Source organism: Drosophila yakuba, chromosome 3L (genome assembly GCF_016746365.2).
Source record: "Drosophila yakuba strain Tai18E2 chromosome 3L, Prin_Dyak_Tai18E2_2.1, whole genome shotgun sequence".
Taxonomy (NCBI): Eukaryota; Metazoa; Arthropoda; class Insecta; order Diptera; family Drosophilidae; genus Drosophila; species Drosophila yakuba.
The window spans coordinates 15,217,099-15,230,839 of NC_052529.2; the positions used below are offsets into that span (position 1 = coordinate 15,217,099).

The 13,741-nt window shown below is 41.1% G+C and overlaps 3 protein-coding genes across 5 annotated transcripts in view; all 3 read right to left on the reverse strand.

Moving 5' to 3' along the window:
• The window catches only part of LOC6534156 (synaptotagmin-5), a 53,646-nt gene that overhangs the window by 18,578 nt on the left and 21,327 nt on the right, over positions 1–13,741 (reverse strand). The window contains exon 1 of one of the 3 annotated variants that reach the window (XM_002094804.3): positions 1,867–2,209. The exons of 1 other annotated variant lie outside the window; for it this stretch is intronic. The gene's annotated coding sequence lies outside the window, so the exon portion shown is untranslated. Of the gene's footprint in view, positions 1–1,862; positions 2,210–13,741 lie in introns of those variants that run through there. One more of the 3 variants, XM_039373668.1, reaches the window with a different exon arrangement.
• On the reverse strand, positions 9,782–10,737 carry LOC6534158 (26S proteasome non-ATPase regulatory subunit 8). The gene has a single exon (XM_002094806.4). It carries the CDS (start codon positions 10,654–10,656, stop codon positions 9,868–9,870), a length of 789 nt encoding a protein of 262 aa, XP_002094842.3. The 5' UTR covers positions 10,657–10,737; the 3' UTR covers positions 9,782–9,867.
• Positions 11,008–12,486, reverse strand: LOC6534159 (GS homeobox 2). Its single transcript, XM_002094807.3, has one exon. The coding sequence runs from the start codon at positions 12,317–12,319 to the stop codon at positions 11,111–11,113; it is 1,209 nt and encodes a 402-aa protein (XP_002094843.2). The 5' UTR covers positions 12,320–12,486; the 3' UTR covers positions 11,008–11,110.

Here is a 13,741-nt window from a genome sequence, read left to right on the forward strand (position 1 = left end):
GCAACAATAACATTTAATAGGGTCATGGGAGCAGAAATGAGTGCCTAAACATGCTCTGAATTAACTGCTCATTCATACACAACAAAATCTGAACAAAATTCCTAAAAAACTTAAAGAAACACCCAAGCTTGAGGATGGGAAAAATGGATGGATCAGAAATGAAATTAAAAATTTAATCATCTTGTTGAACTTAATCTCATTATTGCTTTAACGAATACTACTGCACTTGAATAATTACAAAGGTCGGAAAATCAGAACTAAATATCAAAAATATTTTATCATCTTGATCCATCACTTTTCATATTTGCTATTTATTTATTTTAATGGGTAAAATTCGATTAAAGGGCTTTCATAGTTTTACTCAGCCCATTTTGCAAATAATGTACTTTGCACTCTTTGAATCACACCGTTTATTTTATTTAAATTTTAGGAATTGTTCCGTAGAAATCACCATTTAATATTTTTTCCTGTTTCGTTACGAATTTTCATTTCAAAAAATTGTGCGTAGTGTAGGGGCTCGCCATCATCTCTGGTTAATAGGGAAATTCCCCTGCCACAAAACCAGGCAGATGCTCCATTAACGCTCCCTCGCAAAAAAGGAGACAGCCCCCAAAGAATTTGTGCACTCGCCTGATTCGTTATCTATAAATAATTATATTAACTTTGCTTTTTTCTCTTGACTAGGCCAAAACACGAGCTGGAATGAGGGATGGGGCGAAGGACTCCCTTGAATTACTCATCAGTCAGCGAGCTGCATTTTTATCAGGGACAGGGATAAGAACTGAGTTCCTTGGGACCGCGCCTAGAATCCAGCGAAGAGCACAGGGCGCCGTCGAAATTTTTGCGGCAGTTCCTCGATGGAAAGCAAAACAGAGGAGGACAACGAGACACACAGAAAAAAAAAAAATAACTGGTAAAAAAAAAGTGGTAATACTCACTAAAGAAATTATATTAGCCAAAGGTATTTGTGCTTTGCTTAGAATTGATTTTTTTAACTTGTAAGTTAATAATTGCACAGCAACCTATTCGATAAAAAAATATGATTGCATATATACAATACTTCCAAAGCAAGTAAGTATACTTTAATACTTTACTTTTAATAAGTGAACTAAATATAATTTATTTAAAGCAAAAATAAGGAAATACTGGTAAAATCTACTTCCCTTACCTTACTTGGGGAATTTTTTTGTTATATTGCAATAAATCACCAAACTGATCGTGAGTTTCCAAAACAAAATCATTTCTAGCAAATATAATATATATGTATATATTAAGCACATAATTCATACAACACTACCTCTATATAATTCGATAAAATTTATTGCTTTATATAAATAAATAAGTAAAATAATCCTATTTAAAGCCAACACATAATTTTTCTATATGCCCCGCTTTTCATCCACTCTCTTTCTTGGGACACAATTTGCCAGTTTGGTTTTTTCTCCGCCTTGACGTGGGGAATTTAATCGAAATTCCACAGATATTCTAATTGCAATTTGGCCATCAGATACGAGCCCCACCTCAATCCATAGTAATGGTTATGCTTTCTGCCCCACCAAAAACAAAAACTAATTAATGCACAATTAACTTTCCATCACGGTGTGTTCAATTAAGTTTCCAATTAGCCCAAAGCAAACAAGGTGCAGGCACTTCAAGAGCATTCAGATATATATCTATATATATTTATAGATCTATATGCAGGATAAGGCGTTGCCCAGCTGCTGACACATTTGATTTGCTATGAAAATGAACTAGTAAATAATAGATGAGACGGGATAAGTTTTCGGTGCGTGAAAGTTTGCTGAAAGTGGGGGCAAGTGAGAGCGAAATCGGCGAAGCAACAGTTCCAAAAGGTCCTTTACCTACTTGATATTTAGCTTTTTATACTTTTCTTTTTAAGCCACAAACACAACAGAAGGGATTAAGCTTGGTTAACATTTTTCAGCACAAAACACTTGGCCATATTGCAGAGTCACACGGACACAGACACAAGCACAAACACCGCCGCAAAATATATCAAAAGCAATATGTGGCAGCCACAACGACTGCGACACGAAACTCAATTGAAAGTTGCCTCTTGCCGTCCATTAATTGGTGTTCAGCGATTTCAGTTGTTGCCTCTGGCTTTCCTACAATTTCGAACCGTTCGGTGGCGAAAATCCGGTGAGCGAACTGTTCTTCACTTGGGAGCTGTACGCGTGCTACTGATTTTCCATTTTCACGCAGAGCCAACAAGTTGCAAAAAAGGGAACTTCATTCGAAAGCACTTCGTCTTCGGCCTTGCCAACTGCCAACAGCCGACAGGAGCAGAAGCAGCAGCAGCAACAGTGAATGCTCCAATGCCCCGAAAATGATGATAAACCACTCGAAAAAAATAGGCACTTCTTATTATACTAAAGTAAAAAAATGTCCAGTTTAAAGAAAGTGATTTTAGACAATACATAAAGTAAAGGTACGGGATTTATCATATTTATCATTTCATATTAAAAAAAAAACTTTTTATAAAAGAACGATAATACACATTAGAAAACACTCAAAGAACTTTCTTGAGAATTGTAAGAACTTAGCCAAGACAATTTTACATAGCAAGATATAGCCAATTAATAAACTTTTTATAAACGCATTTATCTTTAATAACTTAATCTAGCAAAAGTTTTGTAAGATAACTCATGTTTTTTTTATAGTGCTACAGCAACAACAAAGTACGCACACAGACACAACAAGTGAGAGAGAAAGTATCAATCGCGCAAAGCTCCTGCTCCTTTGGCATTGAATTCTTTCAATGCGAACTTCGAAAGCTTTTTCGCAACTTGTTGCCTTGTGCGTTGCTCAATCAGCTGTTGCTCTCTTTCTCCCCCCTCTCCCTTTTATTTTGTTCCGATTTGAAGAATTTGGGAGTGGTTACTAAATACGATTAAATTGAGCATAGTTTAGGAAAGAAAACCTGACTGTTCATAGCCCCAGCATTATCCTTGGCACAAAGGAAACTCCAGGACCTAAGTGATTAGTTCGAAAAAGCTTTCTCCAGCTCTGAATGGTGTGCGTGTGTATGCGCGACTTCACCTTGAAAGCTCGCAGAAGTGAATTTAGAGAGCCAGAGATACAAAATGTATATCTCTGTGCATGTGTATGGAGTATGTATATGTTTGTGTGCGTATGCCAGTGATTCAATTTGTTGAATACTTTTCGGCGTTTTTTCGTCCTAATGACCGCCCATAACTGCGGCTCGAGTTACCCATAAGCAGCGACCTTAATTGACGCACACAAGTGCGCCAGCAACTTTTTGTGTTCTGCTTTTTCTCTCTCTGCCATTGCCCGATATACCCAGCATATACCCCCTTTTCCGCCCCAGCCACCTCATTTACCTGTTGTCATCGGTGCCCCTGAAAAAAGAGACACAACAACACGAAGCCAGCCACGAAGAGAGCAAGTCCAACGTCCAACGTCCGACAACGGCTGACATTGAGCAAGCTGCAAAGTAAGTTTACCCATGGCAATGGCATCGTTCTGCTCCCACCTCCCAGGTCTTTAACACCCTACCTCGCGGTATATTCGTCCTTTAAGTGCAGAAAGCCAATGGAGGGCTCCTGGGTCCTGGCTCCTTAGTCCTGGGCACTCGGTTCGCTTAAGTCAAGGCGTACAGTACACACCCTTTCAGTTCAGCTTTAAATTCAATAAATGAATTCTCTTGAAGGAAACCAGATCCTTCATCTCTTTTAATATGTATCTCTTAAAATAAATACATTTAAATAATGTATAAACAAATAGTTTTAAAAAATGTATAAGCTAATATTTAATACATTTAAATTAAATACACTTTGAATCAAGAATCAATATTTATGGTAATGAAAGAGTTAGTACTAACATTCATTTGGAATCAACATGCCTTTATATATACTTCCAATCTATATATTTTCTATCTATTTCCCTATTTTATAGGGTATCTTCTTCACCAGCTTATGCATTCCCATCCGAACCTAGTTTGCATTGTGTTTGCAACAGGCAAACAGAGCGCACTGGATGGTGATGGTGTAGAGATGGTGTGGCATAGAGACGGTATGGCATAGGGACACCCCGAATGGCTTAGCTGAGTGTTTGTCCATAACCTAAATGTGTGCATATATTTATGTTTGTAAGTCGCTGGGCCCGTGGATACTTTATGTGAATAGGAAACTTTTCAGGCAGACTTTCGAGCTCAGCATGGCGGTAGGACAAAGGCAAAGGACACTGGACTCAGATGTGTACAGACGACCGCAGGATATTCGCTTAGACTGGCGAACAGGGGCGTGGCGAAATGAGGCTTATTCTGAAGAGTTGTGCGACGCAAATATAAAAGCGATTGCCAAACTTTTAAAGAAATTTCTAAGTCGCTGCTATTGCTGGCAGATGTTTGCACAAACTCGTTTAGTTAAATAGTGTTCTTGTGCGGAAATGTATCCAAAATAGAAAGTTACAAGAATTAAGTTTCTGCTATTAGATAGGTAGTTAGTTACTTTAAAGCAATTGAATATAGTGACTAAGAGTAAGTGTGTAAGCTAACATTTTTGTAAGTAAATTAAATTAAATAACATTTAAAGAAACTCATAAATCAGTTAATTAGTTTGCATTCGTTCTAAAGACACTTGTGTGTAATTTTGGTAAGTTTATGATAACTTTACCCCCTTTTAGTTTTTATCAACAGTTTTATCTTCCATTAATTCATTTCTCTGCCCGCGTTGACCTCTTTGTCTTATTCAGAGATTAATGACCATTTAATCGAACTTTATTTTTCTTCGACTGCAGTATAAGTGTACCGTTTTTGAATTATTCAGACCCCCGTTGCCAATGAAAAAAAGTTTTGGCCAAAACCATCGACAGGGGGCTTAGCTTGTTGCTTGCTGCTTGCTGCACATTGGCCCCTATCTGTTTTCCCTCTCATTTCCACACTTTCGCCAAAATTTTCCCCATTTTCCCGGGGCTCTCGTTTCGTTTGCTCTTGCTCTTGATTTTTTTTTTCTGGCTGGATTTGCGATTCTGTTTCAGCAACAAGTTGCTTACATTTCGTAAGCCCGCCAGGCCACCTGTGCCAAACGCGGTGGCTATAACCCATTTTCATGGGATGGGAGATATTTTGGGAGGCGGAAAATGGGTGGGTTGCATAGTGGCGGATTGGCATTGGCGAAAATTGTCAACGTAGTCGTCGCCTTTGCCCTGCAGATATGCTGGCATATTTATTTATGTGCTCTGCCATCTCGCTGTTCTCGACTTGATTTCATTTCATCTCTGGCTGCTTTCTTCTTTTCCCACTTTTTTTCTTCGTTTTTTTTGGATCTTTTAATAACAAACATGGCGGGCTGTTGTTTTCTCGTCTTCGTTATTTTTGTCGTATTTTGAGTGAATTTAGGCTTTCTGTTGTGCTTCGGCAGATGTTTTCCTCCAAGGGTTTCGCCTTTATACCCCACAGCCACCTTACCAGCATCTACATTATCCTGACTTTAATCTTAAAGATTAGCCTGGAAAAAGAAGGCGTTTTCTGCTCTTTGGCACCTCGTTTTTACAGCGCTAGGCTTAGACAACCCATTTATTAATTTTCCGACAGCAGTTCATTCACTTTTAGGCCATTTTCATTTGGGGTGTGTGAACTTGGTTCTTTGTTTTGATTTTTGTGGGCCTAGAGTTGTGTCTACCAATTTGAAATGCTTTAATGCTACCTTCGTTTTTTGGCTCAGATAAATATATACACACATATAAATGTTGGTATCCTGGCATGTAAGCCGTACGGCATATGAATGTGAATGTGTGTTTTAAGCTTTTTATATAATTGAAATCCGAACACGTGCCACTCAATGCGTATGCTGGCAATAAATTCAGTTTCACTTGTAATCTATAAGCACATAAACACATCCACCTACATATATATGTATGTATTTCTCTTGATTCCTCGCCATATGTAAATTTCACTTGGCCATAGGGCTCCTTTTGGGCCGAGGCAAAGGACATTGTCCTCACAGTGTGAAGGCGCCTCCTGGCATATGCTCCAATCATAATTACATCGTCCTGAGCAGATACTAGTAGTCCTTGGCGTATGTTTACGTCCTGCCTTTGTGTTGCTCTCGAGTCTTTATCACTGAGAAGAATTTGCTTTTTTTGTGATAAGCCCACAAAGAGTATTAATAGGGATTTTATATTCTGAATATTAATTCATCATTAAATTAAAATAGTGTGCTGCTTAACTATGAATTTTCGAAATATAACTCTTGCATAGCCTTAAAGTGTAAGGGAAACAGGAAAATCTTTTGAAGAGTCCTTTGATACTGAAAAAAAGTTACTAGAACATCCTTAGAAATGGTATGCTTATTAACTTTTTACACAGCTTATTTTTCGCAAGTGTATTCTTATCCAATGCCTAGTATGTCGTCAGTTGCATAACGAAGCGACAAAACTCATTTTAAACAGGCGCCACTCAACGACTGTGGGGCGCCACACAAATTGCTCCATCGTTCCGCTCCAGACCCCTGGAACCAAGAGACCAGTGCCCACAGCCCACAGCCCAGTGCCCAGATCCCAGGTCGTATTCCCGGCCAAGTCAACGTGCTGATGATGAGCCCAGTACGATTACCAACAAGTTCATTAAATACAATGCACAGTGTGGCCAAGGACGATGACGTGCTGGCTCCCAATATCCTTCGAGGACCAACTATTACGGGTATTACGGGGAGGTGGAGATGGCTCCCCCGGTAGCTGGTGCTTTGCAAATGGAAATCTTTGCGGAGACATAATAATTGGAAACTAACATTCCTCGGAAATTACTGAACTGCTGCACACTGAGTTTGAAACTTTAATGAAATTGGAAGTGGAAAACTGTGGCTTGTTTACCTCGAAACGAACTTATTTTTTGTTTTCAATCAAACTAGTGCATGTGCAATGTATGCAGTTAGTTGATGAAACAATTTATTGTTTATAGTTCACTTTCCACGCGCGTTTAAATAAATAACCGCTTTAAGTGCGGACAACTTTATGGTTTCACACATCCTGTGACCTAAAAAGCACTCAAAGGGGCAACAATGTTCGGAGGCCACTTTAATGGGTCAATTAGCTGGTTCCACATATCGCGGCGTAAAAGGGAAAAATCCTATATTGCGTGACACGGGAACATCGACGGTTTTAAGCAGGATTGTGGGGGTAAATTTGCCATTAATATGTGCTTAATCTAGGTCAAAACAAGGATACCGGAAGCCTTTTCGCCGAAACTCATAATTAAAAACAAGGGAATAAAAAACGCAATTATGTGGCAAAGTGAAAACTCATTTGGACTCATGTTTACCTTTGCTTGACCACCAAATAGGAAAATCACCCAGACTACATACAAACAAACACGTAAGCATATAGGTTAATTTATTTATTTTGGGTGCACGCTTTTATTTGCATAAGCTTAAAGGATTTTGGACAGCGAGCTTAGATTTACCTCAGTCTGCAGCTGTTTTATTGTCCTGCTCATGAAAACCCAATGGCCCCCAAATGCTTAACCCTGAAATTGAGTTGAAAGGACTTCCCCCAAAAAGCTTCAAAAGCTTTGAAGCTTTGAAACTTTGTAATACTCCAAACTTAATGGCCTGAAAACTTTTATGGGGAAAGTACTAAAAGCTTTGCAGGAAAATTCCTTAAAGCTTTTTGGGCATTTTCCTGGTTTGGAGTTCGGATTTGGAATTCCATCTGGAGAGGTATTGAAAAATATTTAAATTAAGCACTTGAGACCACAACCGTTGCACCACAGGGAATTTAGGGACATTTTTGTATGCCCTGGCGACAGAACGTCTAGACAAAAATCCAGAGTTGAACACCTGACAAATTTCTTCTTTCACTTACAGGTAGGCGGAACATTTTCAACGGAATTTCATCTGTTCCAGCCAGAATCGTTGGCCTAATGACCTTTTAACAGGCCCAAAGAACCTGAGGGAATTTCCCAGCCTTGATGCAGGCAGTGCAGCGCATTCATTCATGAGGCCAATTCAAAAAGAAAGATTCCACTTTAAACTGAAGAGGTTCTGCACTTCAGGATGTATTCATTCATGAAGTGTCTGCCGGGCGGGAGATCGAAACAGCGAGGAATCTCCGAACCAGCGGGACACTCGAAAGTTGGCAGGACATCTGGCTAAGGGTACTTCCAAAAGTGGAACCTACGGCGAAGAGGTGTATGCAAATTTGTTTACGGAAACAATTTTGGGAAAAAGACACTGCTTGGGAATTTAGCTGTACGGGTAGTTTAATGCACTTTCTCAGGACCTTGAGTCTCCTACTTATTTCGACTTAATAATACTGCCTTTTTATACCTTTTCTTTAATTGAAACACTCTCTTTCTTATAGACAGTGCCGCCAATTACGTATTTCCTTGTCCAATCTTGCAACCAATTAACTTAGTTCCCATGTCTCCAAACTGCAGTCCCAACATCCACTCGAATAGTCGCGAGTGCTATCTGTGATTTCGCAAAATCACTTTAAATCTGCCAACCGATAAGAATCGCAGAGCCCACGCAACACATTTTGGCACAACACAGTTCGCTACGCTCCTTGAATGAATTTGCGGAAAAATAGCAGATCCTGATCCTGAATGGAGTCAAGGAGTCCTACCTGCTGACCCAGCACTTCAAACTCAAGAGCCGAGCTCTTCAGCTCAAGTGGAGGAGGCGCACACTTGAGCATGGAACTCCAGTAGATAACGATCGGGATGCGATCAGGTAGAGATCAGAGTGCACAATATTTTCAGGAATAGCAAGGAGAATGGAATACCGAAATTCCGTTTAAAACCGCCGACTGGGCTATTTTGCCCATTGGCATTCCGATTTCCATTTCGAATGGCATTCGGACCGAAGGCCCAGAGGGGCGTAGGTGCAATTGCGTTTATTAGCACCGCACCCCTTGGACTCGCGCACAAAAGGATGAGTTAGTCCTTGTTTCGGTTCCAAGTTAGAGGACCCATTGAGGAATTGTCAGTCCGCCGTTCAATGAATGCTGAATGAGTCGGCTCCGTCGGGTTTTGTTGCGCTTGATTCGTTTTGGGCTTGTCACCCATCTCGTTCTTTTGGGCAAATCACTGCCATATCTTGGCTGATAGGCATCAGCGACGGAGTTGGCATCATCAATATGTGCAATATCTGAAGTGTCGTGGGAAATGGTTAAAAACCCTCCCCACTCCAAGGGCGAAAAGTGTCCTTGATTAATTGGAAGTTTTGATGATTCAGCAAGAATGATTCGTTGTCATCATTTGCGGTTCTATTTAGGTGGCAGACCACACATTTCGCCTGGAGACATTCTCTACTTTCTAATGGAACTAATTGATTCTAGGCGATATGTCTGTCTTTTCTACCTTACTTACATAACATTACAATATTTCAAATTTTTTATTAGAACGCATATGTATGTTATTTCATACTGCAATTTCATACAGCAATTTCATACTGCAATTTCAATTAAAAGGACTCCTACATATATTTTTAAAGAAGTATTTCAACTATTACCAAAAGGAAACCCAAATGTCTTTTAGGACTAAGTAGCTTCCTATGAAACACGTATCCTTATCCTAACAACCATCAAATTGGACTGCCACTCACTAAGCACCTCTAACAATCATCCTATGAAAGATTTGCAAATGAGATTTCGCCGAAAAACATTTTCTATCCCATAATTTGTCAAGCCTGTCGACTTAGCGCTCTTATCCCTCCGAGCAACTCAATTTTTGCACATTTTATGCCAAAAAATAAACGAGTGAAGCCGTTGAGATGTGTGAAAAATTAAATCTGACAAATTTCCGGTTCGCAATTTACTGATTTTTGGGCTGAATGTATAGATTCTGGATCTTATTTTCTGGTTGAGTGGATTAGGAACAAGAATTCAAACAATTTTCTCCAGCTCTTGGGCATAGGTGAGATTATGGGTGGCGATGTCCTTGGCGGGTACCTTCTCCATGGGTCTGGTATGGAGTCCAGCATAGTTGTAGTTCCCCTCCTCGTCCAGGCACCACTGACGTTTGCTGGCCAGTTCCAGCAGCTCCTTGGAACCGGGACGAAGTCCCAAGCGCTGAGCAGCCTGTTTGGGTGCCATCTTCAGGTAGGATTTCTCCATGCAGGATGCGATCTCCTCGCGGGCCGTGTTCACCAGTATGTCCATGAAATTCGAATAGATCTCCGAGGGCATAGACTTCTTCGCTTGCAGGATCTTGTTGTATCTGCCCTCCATGTAGTAGTTCTCCAATGCCAGAACGGGCTTGATGAAGCTATCATGGAGCAGCAAAGCCGACGGCAAACGTTCCAGTTCGATGTGGAAGTCGGCAATGCGATTGGTGGCCAGCATATAGAGCAGATTCAGACCCATGAACTTGTGCATGTGCTTCGAGGACTCCAAGTACTTATCGTAATCATAGTAGTACGTATTCAACTGGGCCATGTATCTCTCGAAGGCTGCATAATCCTTGATGGTGATGCTATGTTCCACGGCGATTTCCAGCATCTCCCGCGATTTGATGAGCTGATCCTTCTGCTTGGAACTCGACGCAGTTTGGATTGTCCCAAAGTTGGACCTCACCAGCTCCAGTTTGAATCCATCCAGCAGGTGGGAGCACAGGGCCAGGTTGGGCGCATGCTTGCTCCACTCGTTCTTTAATTCGGTGTACAGATTCGACATGATCACAGCCAAGTTAGGACGACGACTGAATTCTCGGGTATGAAAATTTTGTTCGTTTTGATTGACAGGACACAATTTAAAACGATACATCGGTGCCTGTCAAAGGCTGCATTTGTAGATCTAGGAGTATTCCAGGGCTGCTCCATATCTATTCATTTCCGTATTTAATTGGTAAATTCACAATGTTGATTTACAAATAAGTAAAGTTTGTTATGCCATGTAAGATGCAATTCCAAAAAGATCTTTGGCAGAACATTAAACTGCTAGAAGTAGACCTACTTTTCATGAATAGTTTCTTGGCTTTGCTAGATTTTGTTTGTATTCCTCCTTAGTAGCGCCAAAAAACAGTAGTTTTCATTTTGATTAAAATTTATTTACTTTAACTTAACATACTTAAGGCTGAAAACAGACTAAGATCTACTGTACAATTACATAATTCTTATACTAGCTGATTCTACGCCTCAACTTTCAGTTCGTGAACTTTGACTGTGGGCGACGCTGGAGATGCTTGGGGACTTCCATTGGAGTTGGTCGAGAGATTGAAGGTGGGACTTTCGGAGCCGCCCTTCTTCTGCTTGACACGTCGATTCTGGAACCAGATCTTCACCTGCTTCTCGGAGAGGCGCAATCTGTTGGCGATTTCGATGCGACGCAGGCGGGAAAGGTAGGCGTTGTGCGAGAATTCCCGCTCGAGTTCCAGCAGCTGGGTGCTGGTGAAGGCAGTGCGAATCCTTTTGCTGGAGTCGGCATAGTCGTTGATCAAGGGCGTGATCTCGGCAGGACCTGCCGCGGAGTGGCTCTTCAGCGGTGAGCTGTTCGGTGAGCAGGAGGACTCGTGCCTGAATCGCTTGCCCTGCGGCTCATCAAAGTTATTGGTGTAATCCAAGGAGGCGGATGACGAGGCGGATGGTGAGGTGCAGAAGCTGCCAGGTTCCGGCAAGGGTAATCCGCCCACAACTGGAGATCCGTAAAGGTTGTGCAATGGCGGCAATTGCTGCGAGTTGGGATTGGCCGAGAGCGGTGGCGAAGGATAACAGCCTTCGTAGTTGCTGAATCCGCTGGACTTCCTCTTGCTGGCGAACAGCTGCGCGTATGGATGGTAGAGAGAACCAGGACTCGAGCTGACATGTGGATGTTGCTGCAAGGCAGCTGCTGCTGCTGCTGCTGCTGCTGCGGCTGCCGCTGCTGCGTGTTGCTGCTGCTGCTGTTGTTGCTGCTGTTGCTGTTGCTGCTGGATGCCCAAGGAGAAAAGATAGCTGCCCACATAGCTGGCCGGATAGGGCAGCATTGGTATCGACGGTAACATGGCAGCTGCGGCCACTGCAGCAGCAGCCGCAGGACTTCCTCCTGGCGATCCCAGCTTCTCCTTCTTCTGGCTCAAGTTGGGCCTGTCGCTGAGTAGGGAATCCATCAAAAAGGAACGTGACATCTTGGCTTCTTCGCTTATTTCCTCTTTCAACTGAGATGAACGAGATGAACTACTGAACACGATCGCTGACTGTGCGAGACTGTCTGGCTGCTGCGCCCTCACCCGGCTCTTATATACCTCAAGACCCTGTCCTGGGGGTTGGTTTTCCACTTCCACTTCCACACACCCCTGAGGGCCAATTCGAGGGTTGTTTGAGTGTGTGGCGGCGAGTGTGTTCGGCCATTTAGTCACCATTTAGCAGCAACTGTTGCCATTTACGCTCCGCCCTTGTTCGATCACTCACAATGCCGCAAATGGCAGGTAAGCGATGCTTCACTGTATTTGTATCTATGCCAAAGGACAATGGCGAACCCTCCTCTGCCATGCATGTGTGTGTGTGTGTGTTGGTTTGGGTGTGTGCGATGAGACTGTGCTGGTGTCCCTGTGGAACGAATCCGTCTTTCCAATTCGTATTATCACTCGAGTTTAATTGAAAGTTGAAGAGAGTGCGTAAAAGCTTTTTAAACGGAACTGAATTAGTTCAGCCTAAGCTATATCAAATTACTTTTTAGATATTTAAATTAAATCTTTAAAAAGCTTGTTTGATTGGCAGTTGGAAAAATGTAAATGTAAAAAGTTAATGATATAAAATTTTGTAAATAGTAGTTTTGGGAATTCAATTAAAACGTATATAGCCTTTATATTTGTATATTTATGTGACTTTTCTTTTATTGTAAAAAAAACCAAGATAGGTTTAAATTTTACAAAATTTATTTTTGTGTATAAGCATTAAAATATTTAAAAAGAATTCTCTCAATTAGATTTAAAATGTAATAAGCTGTTCTTTTATTTTAAAACTTTTTTAAAAGATTTTTAGAAAATTATTATTTTAATTACTTATACTTTTATGCTATACATATTAAACTATTTGAATGTTTTCGTTTTTATGATATTTGTTATGTTAAGAAGACAAACAAGTTTCCAATACTATAAAAAACTCAGTTATGCACACAAAACTCGAAAGTAAGAACTAAAAATAGTAAAACCGTTAGATTTTACTTAAAACTAAACGCAATGACAATAATTTCCGTAGGACGATCTTCTAAATAGCCAACGGCACTTACACAGTATCTTGTTTGTAATTTATTGCATTGAAAGAAAACCTCTTCAGTGACTCTCCACAATCGAATCGATTAATTTTACAACCATTGAAAACTGCAAGCCCTCCAACCGTTTAATGCCAATTTCATGGCAACTTATGGCCCGAAGTGGTGGCTGCTGAAACCTCGAATCGAACCTCTGCTTCTACAACTCCCGATTACTAGACCCTCCAGCACATTGGGCATATGACTCTCCTTTGAGTCCTGGTCCTCGCCTTGGCGTAATTTTATTGATGCATTCTTCTGCTTGTGCAACTACGGCGAACAATGTGGCAAGGATCATCCATTCAGAACGATCCCATTCATGGATGCAGTCCTTTTGGTCCTTTGACAAATCCAAGACACGACGCACGTTGCGCCTTTGTTTGTGTGTATTTTGGGCCAGGTCTGGACATTTAAGCCAGACAGAACGTCGCCGAGAAATGTTGTTTTTGGGCCACATTACACAGAATTATGGCGGCAGTTTTATCATTTGTTAACTGACTTTAGGGATTTACCTATAATTGTCCTTTTCATG